Genomic DNA, 15,777 nt, shown 5'->3' on the forward strand with positions numbered 1-15,777 from the left:
GTTATATGAATTTTATTTCACTAGTTGAGGGTATTTATGGATAGCCTCTACTGCGGGGAGGGGGAGAGGGAACCTTTTTGGTAGTGATAAAATGTCCCTTCCTGGACCTTAAGAATACATTCCATTTACGATATTTTTCCCGCCCTTAGGGCTCAGTTGCCATAGCTGGTGCTGTTGTTCGCTGGCTAAGAGACAATCTTGGTATTTTAAAGTCTTCAGAGGAAGTTGGTGAGTGTGGTTTTATTTTTTGGTAGTCCTAAAATAAAGTTATAGAATCTGAATCAGGGTCATAGATTTTGAGCTGGAAGGGATCTTACTGGTCATCTAGTCCATGATTTTGGAAATGAGGAAACCAAGGCCTAATCAACAGATAGGAAGCAACAGAGGCAGAATTCAAAATCAGGCCTGAGTATTACACATCCAGCATTCTTTCTACTGTACTGCAGGAAATCCATAAACATTTAATTATAAATATTTATGCTAACGTTATTCCAAGGGTTGGATGGATATGCATACATTCATTGCATATATACAAGTATATGTTGTATACAATGTGTAGCCATCAACCGTTTATTTCCACATGTATGATCTTATGGGATATTTCTATTCCATTGAATTGGCATCAATTTAATCCAGGTTAAGATTTGATAAATCATGAAAATGAAACGTTTCATGAAGTGTTATAATGAGCAGAAATATTAATCTGTGGTTGTTAAATTGATGATGGGCTGTAAACTCTAAACTCAAAAAGTTTATGATTAAAATTTAAGGATTTACAAAAATAAGCAATATTCCAAAACCCAAGGTTCAAAGAAAGAGCCCAAATAATGCTGATTAAACCTTCAGATTTTTGTTCCTTCTTTGAATAACTAACTTTAAAAAGTTTTTATTAACTCACATTAGCCTTATCAGTGTACAGAAGCCCTACTCTGTTGCCTGGTCACTGTGTCAATGGACCAATTAACCAGATACAGTAGCTGATAAATTCATTGGTGATGGAAACCCATGAAACAAACCTTTGATGTACCTATGCAGGCTTTAATCCATTTTTTGAATTTGACATAGGAAAGTGATATCCAGAAGTGTTGCTGGGTAAAGGACTGACAAATTAAAAAAAAAAAAACTAAATATAACTAGGATCCATTTTGCTCACTAACTTGCAAAGTCAAAGGAACAATCCAGGTTATTGAAGATAAAAGTAGGAACTGCCTAATACTACACCTTTTATTTCTGTAGTATCATTCTTCTCTGGAGACCAGGTGTATGTTGTTAGAGTAGTAAGTAATTTAAAATTCTCTAAAATAAAAAGAATACCATTTGATGTACTAAATGATAGGAAGCAAAAAAAATGTTTTACTAGTTGTGTTAGGGGAGAGAGCAATACTAAATAGTCATCTTTTCTATATATTCTTTTAATAGATTTTTTTTTCTCCCCATATTAGAAAAGCTTGCTAATGAGGTAGGCACTTCTTATGGCTGCTACTTTGTTCCAGCATTCTCAGGATTATATGCACCATACTGGGAGCCCAGTGCAAGAGGGTATGGATGAAAATACAATATAGTTATTTCTGTTTTGATGCTTTTGCTTAATTGCTTTATTGTCATAGCTCCCCCATTTTAAAGATATCTTAGAATCAAGTTTAAATAATTTGAGGGAAACTTTTCAGACCTAGCGAATGGAAAAAATGGATGGGGTAATGTAATTGTAGGACATACCAGTGCTAAAGATATGCAAATTATTTAACAAGAGCTTCTTGTTAAATCTTTTTTTTTTCAATATCTTTGATTCCTCATGTTTGTGGAGAAGTTATATAGTCTGGGATATTATCTAAATTAGAGGATTTTCAGCTACTTAGGTTTCCTATTTTTTCTTTATTTTGTAGATGTAAAACTAGGGAATGTAAGAAATGTTGTTTCTTCAGTGCTATTCCAATATATTCTTCTTAACAAATTCAATCCCTTCCCCCCAAAAAAATTGTCTCTTCTGGAAATTTTCAGTCAGATAAGACAATCGTCTAATACTCTGATCTTCAAAACTTCTGTTTTATGTTTTCAGGATTATTTGTGGCCTTACTCAGTTCACCAATAAACACCATATTGCTTTTGCTGCATTAGAAGCTGTTTGTTTCCAAACAAGAGAGGTAAAAAAAAAACAGGCCCAAGCTTATCATATTTTCTTTATCCTTTTTCTTACTATTTAATGAATGCATACTTTTTGCATATTAATTTTAACCAAAGAATTCTGTAGAGGTTTATTTATGTTTTTCCCCAGAACATAGTGTAAATGTGTTCACACTGATATCCCATATTTGTGTATTACACATTAAATAAATGTGTACATACATGTATATATTCCATATGTATATAAAAATTTAGTTACGAAAGCAGTAGATTTTGCCCTGAATTGGTTTCTTTGAGCTAATACTACAACTAGTTTGTACAACTAATGGGAAGAGTGGATAATTTCTGTACAGATATTGGAGATTGACCTATATTTTCAACTAGAAATAAAAAATTTTTTCTCTATGAGTACTACAAAGCTTATTTACTTATTGAATACTACTTATGAATAGTGCTTATTGAATACAACTTATGAATACTACAAAGCTTATTAATATATCCAATACTATATTTTAATTAGAAAATTATATTAATTTAAGATTTTGGATGCCATGAATAAAGACTGTGGAATTCCACTCAGCCATTTGCAAGTAGATGGAGGAATGACCAACAATAAAATTCTCATGCAACTTCAAGCAGATATTCTTTGTATACCAGTAGGTTAGTAAACATTTATGCCTTAAAATTTTAAGCCCCATAATTGATAGGAATAAAAATAGTAAATTTTAAAGCTATTTTAAGTATATTTAACTGTTGGTTGCTGATCTGTGTTTTTTCGCCTTAGTAAAACCTTCAATGCCTGAAACAACAGCACTGGGTGCTGCCATGGCAGCAGGTGCTGCAGAAGGAGTTGGGGTTTGGAGTCTTGATCCTGAAGATTTATCAACTGTCACAATGGAACGGTTTGAACCTCAAATCAATGAAGAAGGTAAAGACAAAACTCTTTTAAAGAATATGCTTTAAACAGATATGTCAAACTCGGGCAGACTGCTACAAAGTTCCCCAAGTGTGCCCAACTACATTAAAATATATTTGGGAAATGTTTAACAAAACAAAAATACTGTACAACATAGATGTTAATTTTTTTTCAAATGCTTTATTAACTTCTGATTTATATTATTCCTTTCCTCCAGATTTTGAGTTACAAATTTTCTCCCTGTTTTTCCCCTACCCACCGCCCCCAAATACCGGTCCCACAGGATATCCCCTCCTCCAATCTGCTCTCTCCCATATTTTCTCCCATACCCCTTTCGACTTTTCCAGTGGGTCTCTATGCCCCAGTGCCTGTATATCTTATTTCCCAATTACATGTAAAGTAGTATTAATAATAGTATATATGTGTATATATATGTGAATATATGTGAATATTTCATTTTAAACTTTGAATTCCAGATTCATTCCCTTCCTCCCTTGTCTCCCACCCTTATTGGGAAGATAAGCAATTCAGTATAGGTTGTACATGTGTGACTAATGCAAAACAATAACATAGTAGATATATTGTAAAAGACTGACTATATTTCCCTCCCTCCTATCCCACCTCCCACTTGTTCTATTCTCTACTTTGATCCCATCCCTTTTCAAAAGTGGGTGCTCCCAACTTCCCTTCCCCCCCCAGCCTACCCTCCCTTCCACCATACCCCCTCTCATCCCCTTCCCCCCCTACTCTCCTGGAGGGTGAGATACCCTATTTATTGTGTATTTCATGCCCTCCTCAAGCCAAATTCAATGGGAATAAGGTTGACCCATTCCCTTTTGCCTTCCTATTCATTCCCCTCCCCAACCATTTTCCCTTGCCTCTTCTTCTATATGAGATAGTTTACCCCATTCTGTCTCTCCCCATCTCCTCTCATTATATTCCTCTCTCACCTCCTAATTTCACCTTTTAAGTATTATCCCTTCCTGTTAAATTGGTCCTGTGCCCTCTATCTATGTATGCCTGTAAACATATATACACACATTCACATATATATTCATATGCCCATAGACCCTCATATACACACACACACACACACGCACACACACACATATATATATATATTCCTTTCAACTGCTGAGAAGTTTCATAGGTTACAATTATTGTTTTTCCATGTAGGAATGTTAATAGTTCAACTCTGATAAGTTCCTTATGATTTCTTTTCCCTGTTTACCTTCTCATGCTTCTCTTGCTTCTTGTATCTGAATGTCAAATTTTCTATTCAACTCTGGTTTTTTTCATCAAGAATGCTTGAAAGTCCTCTATTCCACTGAATGACCATATTTTCCCCTGAAACATGATACTCAGTTTTGCTGGGTAGGTGACTCTTGGTTTTAATCCCAGCTCCTTTGCCCTCCAGAATATCATATTCCAACCCCTTTAATCTCTCAGTGTAGAAGCTGCCAGACCCTGGGTTATCCTGATTGTGTTTCCACAATATTCAAATTATTTCTTCCTGACTGCTTTTAATATTCTCTCCTTGATCTGGGAATTTTGGAGCCTGGCTATAATATTCCTAGGAGTTTTCTTTTTGGGATCTTTTTCAGGAGGTGATCGGTGGATTCTGTCAAGCTCTATTTTGCCCTTTGGTTCTAAAACGTCAGGGCAGTTTTCTTTGAGAACTTCCTGGAGGATGATTTCTAGGTTCTTACTTTGACCATGGCTTTCAGGTAGTCCAATAATTTTTAAATTATCTCTCCTGGATCTATTTTCCAGGTCAGTGGTTTTTGCCATGAGATATTTCACATTGCCTTCCATTCTTTCATTTTTTTTGGATCTGTTTAACAGCATCTTGATTTCTCATAAAGTCATGAGCTTCCATTTGCTCCAGTCTTAATTCTGAAGCAATGATTTTTCTCATTGAGCTTTTGAGATTATTTTTCCATTTAGCAAATTCGGCTTTTTAAGGCATTCTTCTCCTCATTGCCTTTTTGAGCCTCTTTTGCCATTTAAGTTAGTCTATTGTTTAAGGTGTGGTTTTCCTCAGTCAGGCTGTTGACTGTCATTTCATAATTTTCTTGCATTATTCTCATTTCTCTTCCCAATTTTTCCTCCAGTTCTCTTATCTGCTTCTTAAGGTCCTCTATGGCCTGTAACCAGCTCATATTTTCCTTTGAAGCTTTTGGTGCAGGAGTTCTGACTTCACTGTCTTCCTGCTGTTCCATGCTTTGCTCCTTTTTGTCCCCAAACTAGGAGTGTAATGTTGGAATCTTCAGTCTGCTTTGTTTCCTTTGCCTGGTCATGTCGCCCCTCAGTCACTTAACCCATGGGCTTTTTGCCACAGTAGGACTCTGCCACCAGACAGGGTAGCTTTCGTCCCAAACGCTGGGGTTTTCTCAGCTGCTGGAGGTATTGGATGGGTGCCCTCTCTGAGGCCTCCACATGCTCTGGCAAACTGGATACGCGCACCAGGACCTCCACCCTAGTCTTCAATCCAGATCCAAGAAGGTTAAAGCAAGAGCGAATACCCCTCAGACTGGTCGCTTGGTCCCCCTACACTCTGCAGGTCAGGAGCTGAAGCTGCCACATGGTGCTGGCTGGCTGTGCCGGGCGTCTCAGTGGTTTCTTGCCCCAGGGGCAAAGGCCACGCACTCTCACGTACTAATTCCTAAAGTCCACACTGCACTGACCTCTCTCTGCCCTTTGCATCTATGTGTTGATTATTCTGGAAAATGCCACAGCTGCTGCTGATCTGGAGTCCTTCCAGCTGGTGCCTGGTCAGGCCCGCCCTGGGTCTAAAGCCTGAGCTCACAGGGGCCTGGGATCAGCTCCCAGAGCGCTGCACTGGCTGATTCCTGCTGGCCCGCCTGGCTGTCCTCAGCGGGAGGTTAGCTTTTCTGTGTCATTTTTTGGGTTCTGCAGCTCCAAAGTTTGTTCAGAGTCCCCTTTTTATGTTGATTGGGGAAGGTAGAAGCTGGAGCTGCTCTAAGGTTATGCTTCTACTTCACCATCTTGACTCTGCTCCTCCCCCCCCCCCCCCCTCGCTTAACTTTCAACAATGTTAGAGTGAATTTCAAAACTTTACACTATGAATTGATTGAAATCTCAAATAACTTTACAGACAATTTACATAATGTACAGGTTTCAGATTCTCCTCTAGAGAAAAAAAATGAAGTATTGTTTGAAGTTCCAGCATTAATGGGCATAAATAAACATTTTTATTTTTTAATATTGCATTGTGATATTAAAACTTTTTCTCTTTAAAAAAGCAAACTTGATCAATGATTATAGTTTCTAACAAAAGTACCAGTTTATCATTTACAATAATTTGGTCTGAATAAAGGGCAATGTTGATGGTTTATGACTAAAACATCATTGTAAAAGTTATATTTTCATTTTGGATTCTAGAAAGTGAAATTCGTTATGCCACTTGGAAAAAAGCTGTGCAGAAATCAATGGGCTGGACAACAGGACAGCCTTCTACAAATGGTAAAAAGTTAACTTTTAACACTATTAATGCTGATTATGATTTATTCAAAAGTAACTTAATTTATTTTAGCAAATATTTGGCAAAGAAGAATGCTTAGTTATAGAAGAGGAAAAGGTAATGTTCTAGACTTTCTCAATTTTTTTCTAAACAGTCAAGATTAGTTAAGCTTTTATGTGTTCTGCTATATCAGTCACTATCTTACTACTTCTGCTATTACAGAGAAAAATTATTTATAATACATTTTTAAAAGAAAAAATATAAGGAAATTCTTGAGCTTCATTTTTTAAAGTCCTTATTATCATTTCTTACTTTTAACTGATGGTATGGTATGAATGAAGTAAATGATATACTGTATTGCACTATACTGCAGTTTCAGAATTTTTTTTAAAGGAGAGCAAACAATTTCCTAGGCTGCTTAAAAGGATTTTGGCAGATAGAAAATTAGTTGGAAAATAATTTCTTCTCTTTTAATTTCCAAAGAAATATCAAACAGAAAAGTTACTAAATGTCAGGGTGCCTTTAAGTAGAATCTGTGGACCTAAAGTAAACTATAGACAGTACTCTAAGTTTAATATTTACTTATTTTCTTTTTTTTTTAAAGCAGTCGGGGTTAAGTAACTTGCTCAAGGTTACACGGCCAGTTATTTCTGGGTGTGGTGCTGAGTATCTGAGCCCGGATTTGATCCAGGTCATCCCGACACTGGAGCCGGTGCTCTTACTCGCTGAGCCACCTGGCCACCCCTAAGCAATTGGGGTTAAGTAACTTGCTCAAGGTTACACGGTCAGGTGTTTCTGGGTGGGTGCTAAGTGTCTGAGCCCGGGATTTGATCTCCATGTCTTCTCAAACACTGGAGCCGGTGCTCTTACCAGTACTCGCTGTGCTACCTGGCCGCCCCAATATTTACTTATTTTCAAAGTGATATTCAGAGCATAGAGAAATAAACTAATTATAAGAAAATTTAGTAAAAGTGGTGTGAACACATTCTCTTCATGTTCCAGAACAGAAGCTTTTACTTTTATAGTGGATTTAGCGTTTATCTTTTTTTCCCCTTTCCCCCTCACTTAATAGTATTTTATTTTTTCCAATTACATATGAAGATATTTTAAACATTCACTTTTATAAGATTCTAAGTTCCAAATATTTTCTCTGTCCATCTTCCTTTTCCCCCTCCCTAGCAATAGATGTATAGTCATGTTAAATATATTTCCACATTAATCATGTTGTGAAATAAGAATCTGAACAAAAGGGAAAAAACCACAAGAAAGAAAAAACAAGTGAAAACAGTATGTTTTCAGACTCAATAGTTCTTTCTCTGGATATGGATAAGCATTTTCCATAGAATTTGTTTTTTTAAAAGACTTTAATGAAGTTATTGTTTTTTTAAAACATTTTGTGTGCGTCATGGGCAATCTTTTGACAGCTGGAGAAGCCTTTTTTTTTTAATCTGTTTATTTTTAGTTTTCAAAATTCACTTCCATAAAGAAAACCAACTCTGTTGAAAGACAATAGTCAGTTGGTTTTTTTAAGTTCGGGAGACACAGGTTCAGAAATCTTTCCTTACTATATTTCCATCACTCTTCTTCATTTTTGTAATGTCTAACATAGAATACTCCTTGCATTTTTATCAATATTACCCCAAGTCCATCTTTTCACTGTCATCCAGAAAGAGTTCATTTGAATACATTTTCTCCTTTAAATCAATTTTTTCCCTTAATTTTATTTAATTTTAGTTTTCACCATTCACTTCCATAAGTTTTTGAAGTTTTAAATTTTCTCTGCCTCCATCCCCTTCCCCTCCCCAAAACAGCATGCATTCTGATTCTGATAAAGGCTTTACATATACATTCTTATTAAGCATATTTTCACACTAGTCACATTGTAAAAAATTAGAATGAATGGGAGAACCCACGATAAAGAAAAAACAAAAAAAAAAAAGGGAGCAAATAGTATGCTTCAACCTGCATTCAAACTCCATCATTCTTTCTCTGGATGTGGATAGAATTTTCCATCATGAGTCTTTTGGAGTTGTTTTAGATCCTTACTTTCCTAAGAAGAGCTAAGTTTATCAAATTTATTGCACAATATGACTGTTACTGTGTACAGTGTTCTCTTGTTTCTGCTCATTTCATTCAGCATCAATCTTTCCAGATTTTTCTGAAGTCAAATCAATTTAATTGAAATCAAAATCAAAATAATCTTTCTATATCAAGGCAGTGGCAATCCTGTTCATTGCAAAGGTTACCTGCAGTTTTGATGCTACTTGAATATTAATAATATTCCCTGAATGTCTGTTAAAAGCCTAGACATTGGGCCATATAAAAGAGTATGAGACATTGCCCTATACTCAGATAACTTAATCTAGTTTTCATTTATTGTTCTAAGAAATTTGCTAGTTTGTAACTTTTCTTTTTTAAGTAGAACTCTCTCATAGTCGTTAATTAGCACTATCCTTTTTATTTCACATAGTTCTTACATTAGCCCGTGAGGACAAGAAAATCATGTAGTTTCCAAACGTGTTGGAGATTTCAGCTGCCAACGAAAATATCTCCAATTTTATGTTCAAAACTTTTATTTAAGACAAAAATTATTGTTTGATTTGCTCATTTCCACTTGTCAGTATTCCAAATGGTATAAACAGTTAAATATCTTGAGTTTATTTTGTTTTTTAAACTTCAGTGTTTTTTTTAATGCCATAGCAGATTAAGACTCAATTTATAAAACTCTTTTGGAATGAATATATACTTTATTTAGCACTTTTTTCTGGCCAAAGTGTACAGATGTATGAGAGATTCAGAACTAGAATCCTTCGTGAAGTATGAAATGCTTCCCTTTTAAACCATTTATGATGATAATACCTACATATACAGGTAGAATCCTTTTTGGCTTGGAAGGGCATCCAGACTGCCACCTGGCATCTAGTTGTAGAACCTTGAAGCTTATTTTTATAATACAGGACAACTATATGCTAAATAACTTTCTAATTTGTCAAACTATGTTTTGTCATTATAATACATTTCCTGTGCTGAAGCCTTCTGGTGAAACTGCATTTGAATTCATTATGATTTCTTTCATAGAATTTGACGAAGGTTTTCAAAAACACTGTGGAGGTGATTCCTTCAGATATATAAACTTTTGTTGGAGGTTTTCTCTTTTGCAGGGGAGTGGGAGAGGAGACTACTTGGTAGTCTTTCCTGACTTGCTGTGTTCCCCTGTTGATTTTTCAAGATCTTGCAAGATAATAAATTATGCAAAGCACTGTGAACTACTTTATAAACTACTATACCTTATTACCTAAAACACATCATAAATTTTGATGACTCTGAATTAATCCAGGCACTTTTTTACTTTGCATACTTCTAGGACAGGCACAAATAGCACAAAGAAAATGCTAAACAAATTTCTGGAAATTCACCAAAGCAACATTTTGAAACAAATGTCTAATTTATCCAGAATATTTAAGATATTGTAAATATATTCAAGTGCAAATGTTCTACCTTGCCAAAACAATAACTTCTTCCTTAAATAGATTTGCTACTAAATGAGAAGCTTATTCACACAGGCGATCACAACCTTTGAAGTATCAAAATAAGTGGAGATTTGTGAATGTATAAATGTCTTACCTTCCTCAAGCAAAATGTATTGTATCCAATGCTTAAAACAGTGTGTTTGGGTTGTAGAGATATTGATATTCCTTTGAGACAGGACAAAAAAGAACACATTGTAAAGTGTATTCATTAAGACAGGCTTCTCTTCTGTAAAAATAATTTGTCTCATCTTATCATGTTATTAATGTGTTGGGGTTTTTTTTTTTAATTGACTATCCCAATTGACTTTTCATGAATTGGCAGTTATTTTTCTCTTGAGATTTTTATATATTGCTTTATTTACTAATATCCCTCATAGCGAGTGGGAGAATATTGCTCTGTTACAGCCAACAAATTACTGTTCAGTGTACAAATAAAAAGGGAATTTTTATATTTCCTTCTGCTTTATGTACTTCTGACTTTATTTTCAAGTAACTTCTTTATAATAGTAAAATATTCTGCAAGTGGCATTAAAAAAAATCGAGCTAAATCTGATCGAGTCAAATTTCCTCATTGTCTGGGAATGAGTATTATATTATCTGTTTAAATTATTATTTTTGTTACCCACATTACAGATGATCTTAACATTACCAAATTTCTCAGGGAATTGTACAACCCTCCGCTTTAGGTTGTCTGTTTAAGCAATCATACCTAATTTTCAGTGCTCTGCTGAAGTTTCAATTATAGTAACATTTAATTCTCCTAAGTATCCAAAACCTATTTAATATTCATTTAAAAAGAAAGTTTTAATGTTCTTATGAAATAAACCATTATTTTAATTAAAATAAGGTTTAGTGTCCATTTTCAGTAAGCTAATATAACTCCTCCCTGGAATCCAAAGTATTGCTTTTCTAAAAATGATTCAAGTTTTTTGGGAGGAAAACTTGCATCACTCATTTAAGTATGTTCTATAGTTCAGTAGCAAAGCTAAACTTTTAATTTCAACTCTCTTAAAATTCTTTTTGGATTTGCTTAGCTCATATGAAGTATATTCTTGGCTTACTTATTGTTGCATGCTTTGTGTACTGCCAACTGTCATAAGCTTGATTATATTGATTATGTTTTTGATTTAATATAGCCTTGCTAGCTTTTTAAAATATACTATATTATTTTGTGACTCTTGTTTTGCTATTCATGTGATTCTTAACACAAATTTGCACTTTTTAATGTGTCTCTCTTTCGGTTTGCTTGACTGGAATTCCCTCTTCCTTGGATGACAGCAGGTGACCCTAATATCTTCTGTAGTGTGCCATTGGGCTTTTTTATAGTGACTAGCATGGTAATGTTAATCGGAGCAAGGTACATCTCAGGTTAGTTATTATTTGAATTAGAAAATTTTACTAGGTAGCTTAAATGTATTTGTCTGTGATAACTCAACAGAAAAGATTTTCAGTGCTTTTTGGTATTTCAGTAGAGAAGACCCTAGAAAACAGATCTTAGGTCTATCTAGTTAAACCAATTATTTCTAGGGAAAGTCAGAAGAAGAAACAGCTTAAATACTATTTTAAAGGAGAGAAGATTATGCTTTGGGGGCAAAGAGAGGTACATCCCAACATCATATAAAGAAACCAAGAAAAATTGAATATTCTTACTTCTATGAAATGAAATTCAGCGTGATTGCTGAAAGTTAGTATCTAATTTTGTGGGGAAAATATTGGTATATTTGAGAGTCAATTTTTTAATAGATGTTGAAAATTTGCTAAAGTAAATCACTGAGAAATCTTTTAATTATGTTGGGTTACTGCTACAGTAACCCCAAATGTGAGGTGGTATTTCTTCTTATTTATAACCACTTATTCTTTTGGATGAAATACTCTAAATTGTTGCCCAAATTCTTTGTGGTTCAAAGCTGAAAGACTATATCACTGGAGTATCTTTTGCAAGTGAAGACTGAACTGTGGATTCAAGATATATGGTGAACATTGCTGACTTAAACATTAGTAATGTTTTTTAAAAGCTGGCTCTCCTGACTTTCAGAACAATAATAAATGAACAATAAATAATAATCTTAAAAATAATAGTCTTAACTGTGATGATTTTTTTTATCATACCAATAATCATGATACCTTTCCTTAATCCTTTAACCTCCTAAATTATAATGAGAAATTTTAAATTTCAGGTGTATAATCAGTTCAGCACTGTATTTAAAGCTAAAATAGAAATTATTTAAATTAACATTAGGTAAGGAAAAACAAACATTTTAAGCTTTACACTTGAATTTTTTAAAAAATAAATGCCTTCATGGTATCATTCTGACTCTTTCCAAAGCATTTATTACATTTAATGACTGAGAAAATTGTGAATAAATTGCACTTGCATTTAGGAAGCAAGGATTCTATTACCTGTTACCCAGATTCACTATACACTTAGCTTGTCTTGCTTCTACATGGCAATGAATAAATAGCTTAGCCCTTTTTACCTTATAGAGGTTTTGTGAATTTTCTTGAGGGAACTCTCAATTTAATTTGATGGACCTTTAGGAACAACTCCATTGTTATTAGTAATTGTATACTGTAATAAAAAAAAGAAATTGATAAAAAATGCTGAGGAATAATTGTGCCTACCTTCCATCCAGTACTTCAGCTCAGTATGTTAAGATCTCATAATTTGTGGAAGATTAAGATTTATAGTACCTCTTAAAGTCTGAATTTTGTTACCAAAACAAATATGGTTACAATGTTCATTGTTTTCGTGACATTATTATAGTCACATCACATATATTTGATGCCAGAAATAACATCAGTGACTGAGTATTACTAAATGCAATATGAAAGTGCTTTAAGAGTAGCTACTAATTTCATTCAGTTTGCATGAAATTTTTGTGCAGTTGAGTTTTAATTTACATTGCATTCTATTTTTGCTATTAGAAAACAACAAAAAAAATCATTCTTAGTATATACTATTAATCCATCATTATTTAGGTCTTGAATGTTCAGTATTATTGACATGGTTTTTTTTTTCTGTTTTAGGTGTTCCATAAATACCTGAATATATTCCATGGACTCCCCGGAGGCAGTCTATTTTTAGTACCAAGAGAATCTAGTATTTCTTTCTCTTAATGTGTTATACTACCTAATAGAACTTTATTTTTATTTATAAGTCACATGCTGCATGTCCCATAAGAACCCTATGGGTAGTCTTGTGGCTTGAATTAAAGAAAACACAGCAGAAAGAACTATAGAAACACATAGTGTATTTTTTTTTAACATCGACAATTAAGATTGGGTTGGTTCTTTAAGGGACTAAAGACCCTCAGTTATTTTCATCTTCTTGTCTTCTTCCCCTCAGGATCTAGGAAAAACTTAAGTTTCCATTTATGATGACTTCTCAAACACTTTCAAATGCTGATGGATTAGGAATTTTATACTCTGATTGCAAGTACTCTATTGAGATACTTCTAAACCGCTTTTTTTAAAAAAGAGGGAGCATTTTTGTCATTGGTCCCCAAAGGGCCTCTTAGCTATGTGGTGGGAAGGCCAAAGGTTCTATACGTGAACAACTCTAAATTGTAAGAAAGGGGAAATTTAACAGTAGCATAGTTTTAAAAAGTTTCCTGTAAATTATTTCACCTAACTGAAATTCTTCAGTTACTTAAATATTTTTAACAATGTAACTAAAACCTCTTGGTATTTTTGCCTGATTCTTATAGGGAAGGACTTTTTTCTTCCTTTTTGTCTCCTTTTTTTTCACCTCTCCTTTTTGTGTTTTTTACTTTGTATGGCCACAGATTGTACATATACAGTGTAGCACCTAAACATAAAGAGTACATTGCACTCACTTAGTCAAAATGGGTTTGAGTTTTAAGTGGACTACCATGTACACAAATATTTTAGGGATAATGACTGTACATTATGGGAGAGTTGTTATGCATATTAATTTCTAGGTACTTTTTCTTGAAGAGCTAACAACATTTATAATTGAAACACGTATTCCATGTCAGTAGATGAAAACACACCCTGTTCAGGATTCAACTATGTGTCATCCTTTTTTTAACTTAGATGTCATAATTGGATAAATGCTGAACGTTGTTTTAATTTACAAGTATTGGTCCAAATAAAGACTTTTATCTGACTCAATTTTAGCTATATTGGGAATCATTACTTTTAAAAAAACCTGAAGAAAAAAATGAATTTGGACAAAGTCAAAACATTTCATTAGACCCAAATGTATTACCAACTTCATAGTATGTAGTAATTTTTACTTTGGAAGACAGAATTATTCCTGTTTATGTCTTTTAAAGATTTCATCTAGTCTTTCTTTGAAACTAATTAAAACCATCTTAAAATTAATTTAACTGTGTTTCTTCTTTAATGACAATGAGAAAGATTTAGTAACAATATAGATGGTGAATTTCCATACAACATATTTAATTTAACTGTATTTTTATAATCAAGTACAATGAAGTTTAAGAATGTGGTTTTAAATAATGTTCACTCTTAAAAGCACTTTTCCTTCATTGAATATGTATATGGATGTTTGCATGTTTGGGAACAGGGAACTTAAGTAATTCTGCCTTTACTATTAAACATATCCATAATTCTTGGATATATCTTTTTGTGCAAAATTTTTTTTTTGTAAATAAGATCCAAGATATTAAGTGATAATCTAATAAGTAAAACCTGTGTTTATGTTTGTATTGAGTCTTGTTTGCAAAACAGCATAAAAAAAGGGGCCGACCAATAAAATGTGAATTTCTTTTTCACAGTGTTTTCTGTATCTGAATCTTAACTCTTTACTGATCTATTGCTAACATGTTTCCCATTTTACTTGGATGAACCTTGAACAGTCACAATCCATGTGAAAAAATATTTTCAAGCTTTTACTTGTTGCTAAATATTACCTCACAATTGTTTCATCATTTAATACTCAAAACAAAGCTATTGAAAATTATATGTAGAAATAATTTCATTATCCTGACTTTTAAAAATTGATGGCACTCATTTACTGTCCTGATCATGCTACTCTTCCACCTATTTAACTTGTTACTTTGATTGTTCAGATTCTAACTGACAGGTGATATCAATGATGCTATCATAGTAAGTTATTGTGAAATCATTTTGGGGGAGATGGGAAGAGGGAAAGCTACATTAACACAATTACATTTCTACCAAGGTAGGTTGAATTAATTTTAAATAATAATGAAAAAAATACTGTTTAAACTATTTTGGCACCTTGTGAATTTTTCTATGAAATACATGATTTATAATTGAGATTGTACACAATGATATAAAAATATGATTAATAAATTTATTTTAAAAAATTGTCCCCATAGTTCTTACTTGCACTTTTCATTTACAGAATAGAACTTGGATCAAAATTTAAGAATATATATATATATATACCTCAGCAAATGTGAAATTCCAATTTCATAATTATTTTTTATAGCGGTCACTTTGACCATATAGTCAGTCATATTCTGAAGAACTTAGTAATTAAAAAAACTGTTTCTGGAAATGGTGAGCAGCCAACAGTCTTTATAAGAAAAAACTACATGATTGTGCTTCCCTGCTTTTAGTAAATACATTGACTAGAAAAAGATTTCACATGCCTAATCACACATACAAATACAATTAATATAAGCTCCAGTTTTTCTCTAGCATGAGATTATAAGAGGCTTTTTGACAGCTTCTTTGCACTGAAATATTATTGTCATGAATAGAAAACGGGA

At 33.5% G+C, this 15,777-nt stretch overlaps 1 protein-coding gene across 7 annotated transcripts in view; it reads left to right on the plus strand.

The window, feature by feature from the left end:
* The window catches only part of GK (glycerol kinase), an 88,450-nt gene extending 73,634 nt beyond the window's left edge, over positions 1-14,816 (plus strand). For 4 of the 7 annotated variants that reach the window (XM_069065654.1, XM_069065651.1, XM_069065647.1 and 1 more), the window contains 8 exons: positions 150-228; positions 1,443-1,539; positions 2,057-2,141; positions 2,661-2,781; positions 2,906-3,049; positions 6,443-6,523; positions 11,330-11,419; positions 13,079-14,816. In XM_069065654.1, coding sequence (XP_068921755.1) covers positions 150-228; positions 1,443-1,539; positions 2,057-2,141; positions 2,661-2,781; positions 2,906-3,049; positions 6,443-6,523; positions 11,330-11,419; positions 13,079-13,089 — 708 coding nt within the window. In that variant the 3' untranslated portion in view covers positions 13,090-14,816. The remainder of the gene's footprint in view (positions 1-149; positions 229-1,442; positions 1,540-2,056; positions 2,142-2,660; positions 2,782-2,905; positions 3,050-6,442; positions 6,524-11,329; positions 11,420-13,078) is intronic. The other 3 variants (XM_069065648.1, XM_069065650.1, XM_069065653.1) reach the window with 2 other exon arrangements.
* The last annotated feature ends 961 nt before the right edge of the window (positions 14,817-15,777 follow it).

Source organism: Petaurus breviceps, unplaced genomic scaffold (assembly GCF_028583685.1).
Source record: "Petaurus breviceps papuanus isolate PSGF00001 unplaced genomic scaffold, PetGlider_PUasm1.0 90696, whole genome shotgun sequence".
Lineage (NCBI taxonomy): Eukaryota > Metazoa > Chordata > Mammalia > Diprotodontia > Petauridae > Petaurus > Petaurus breviceps.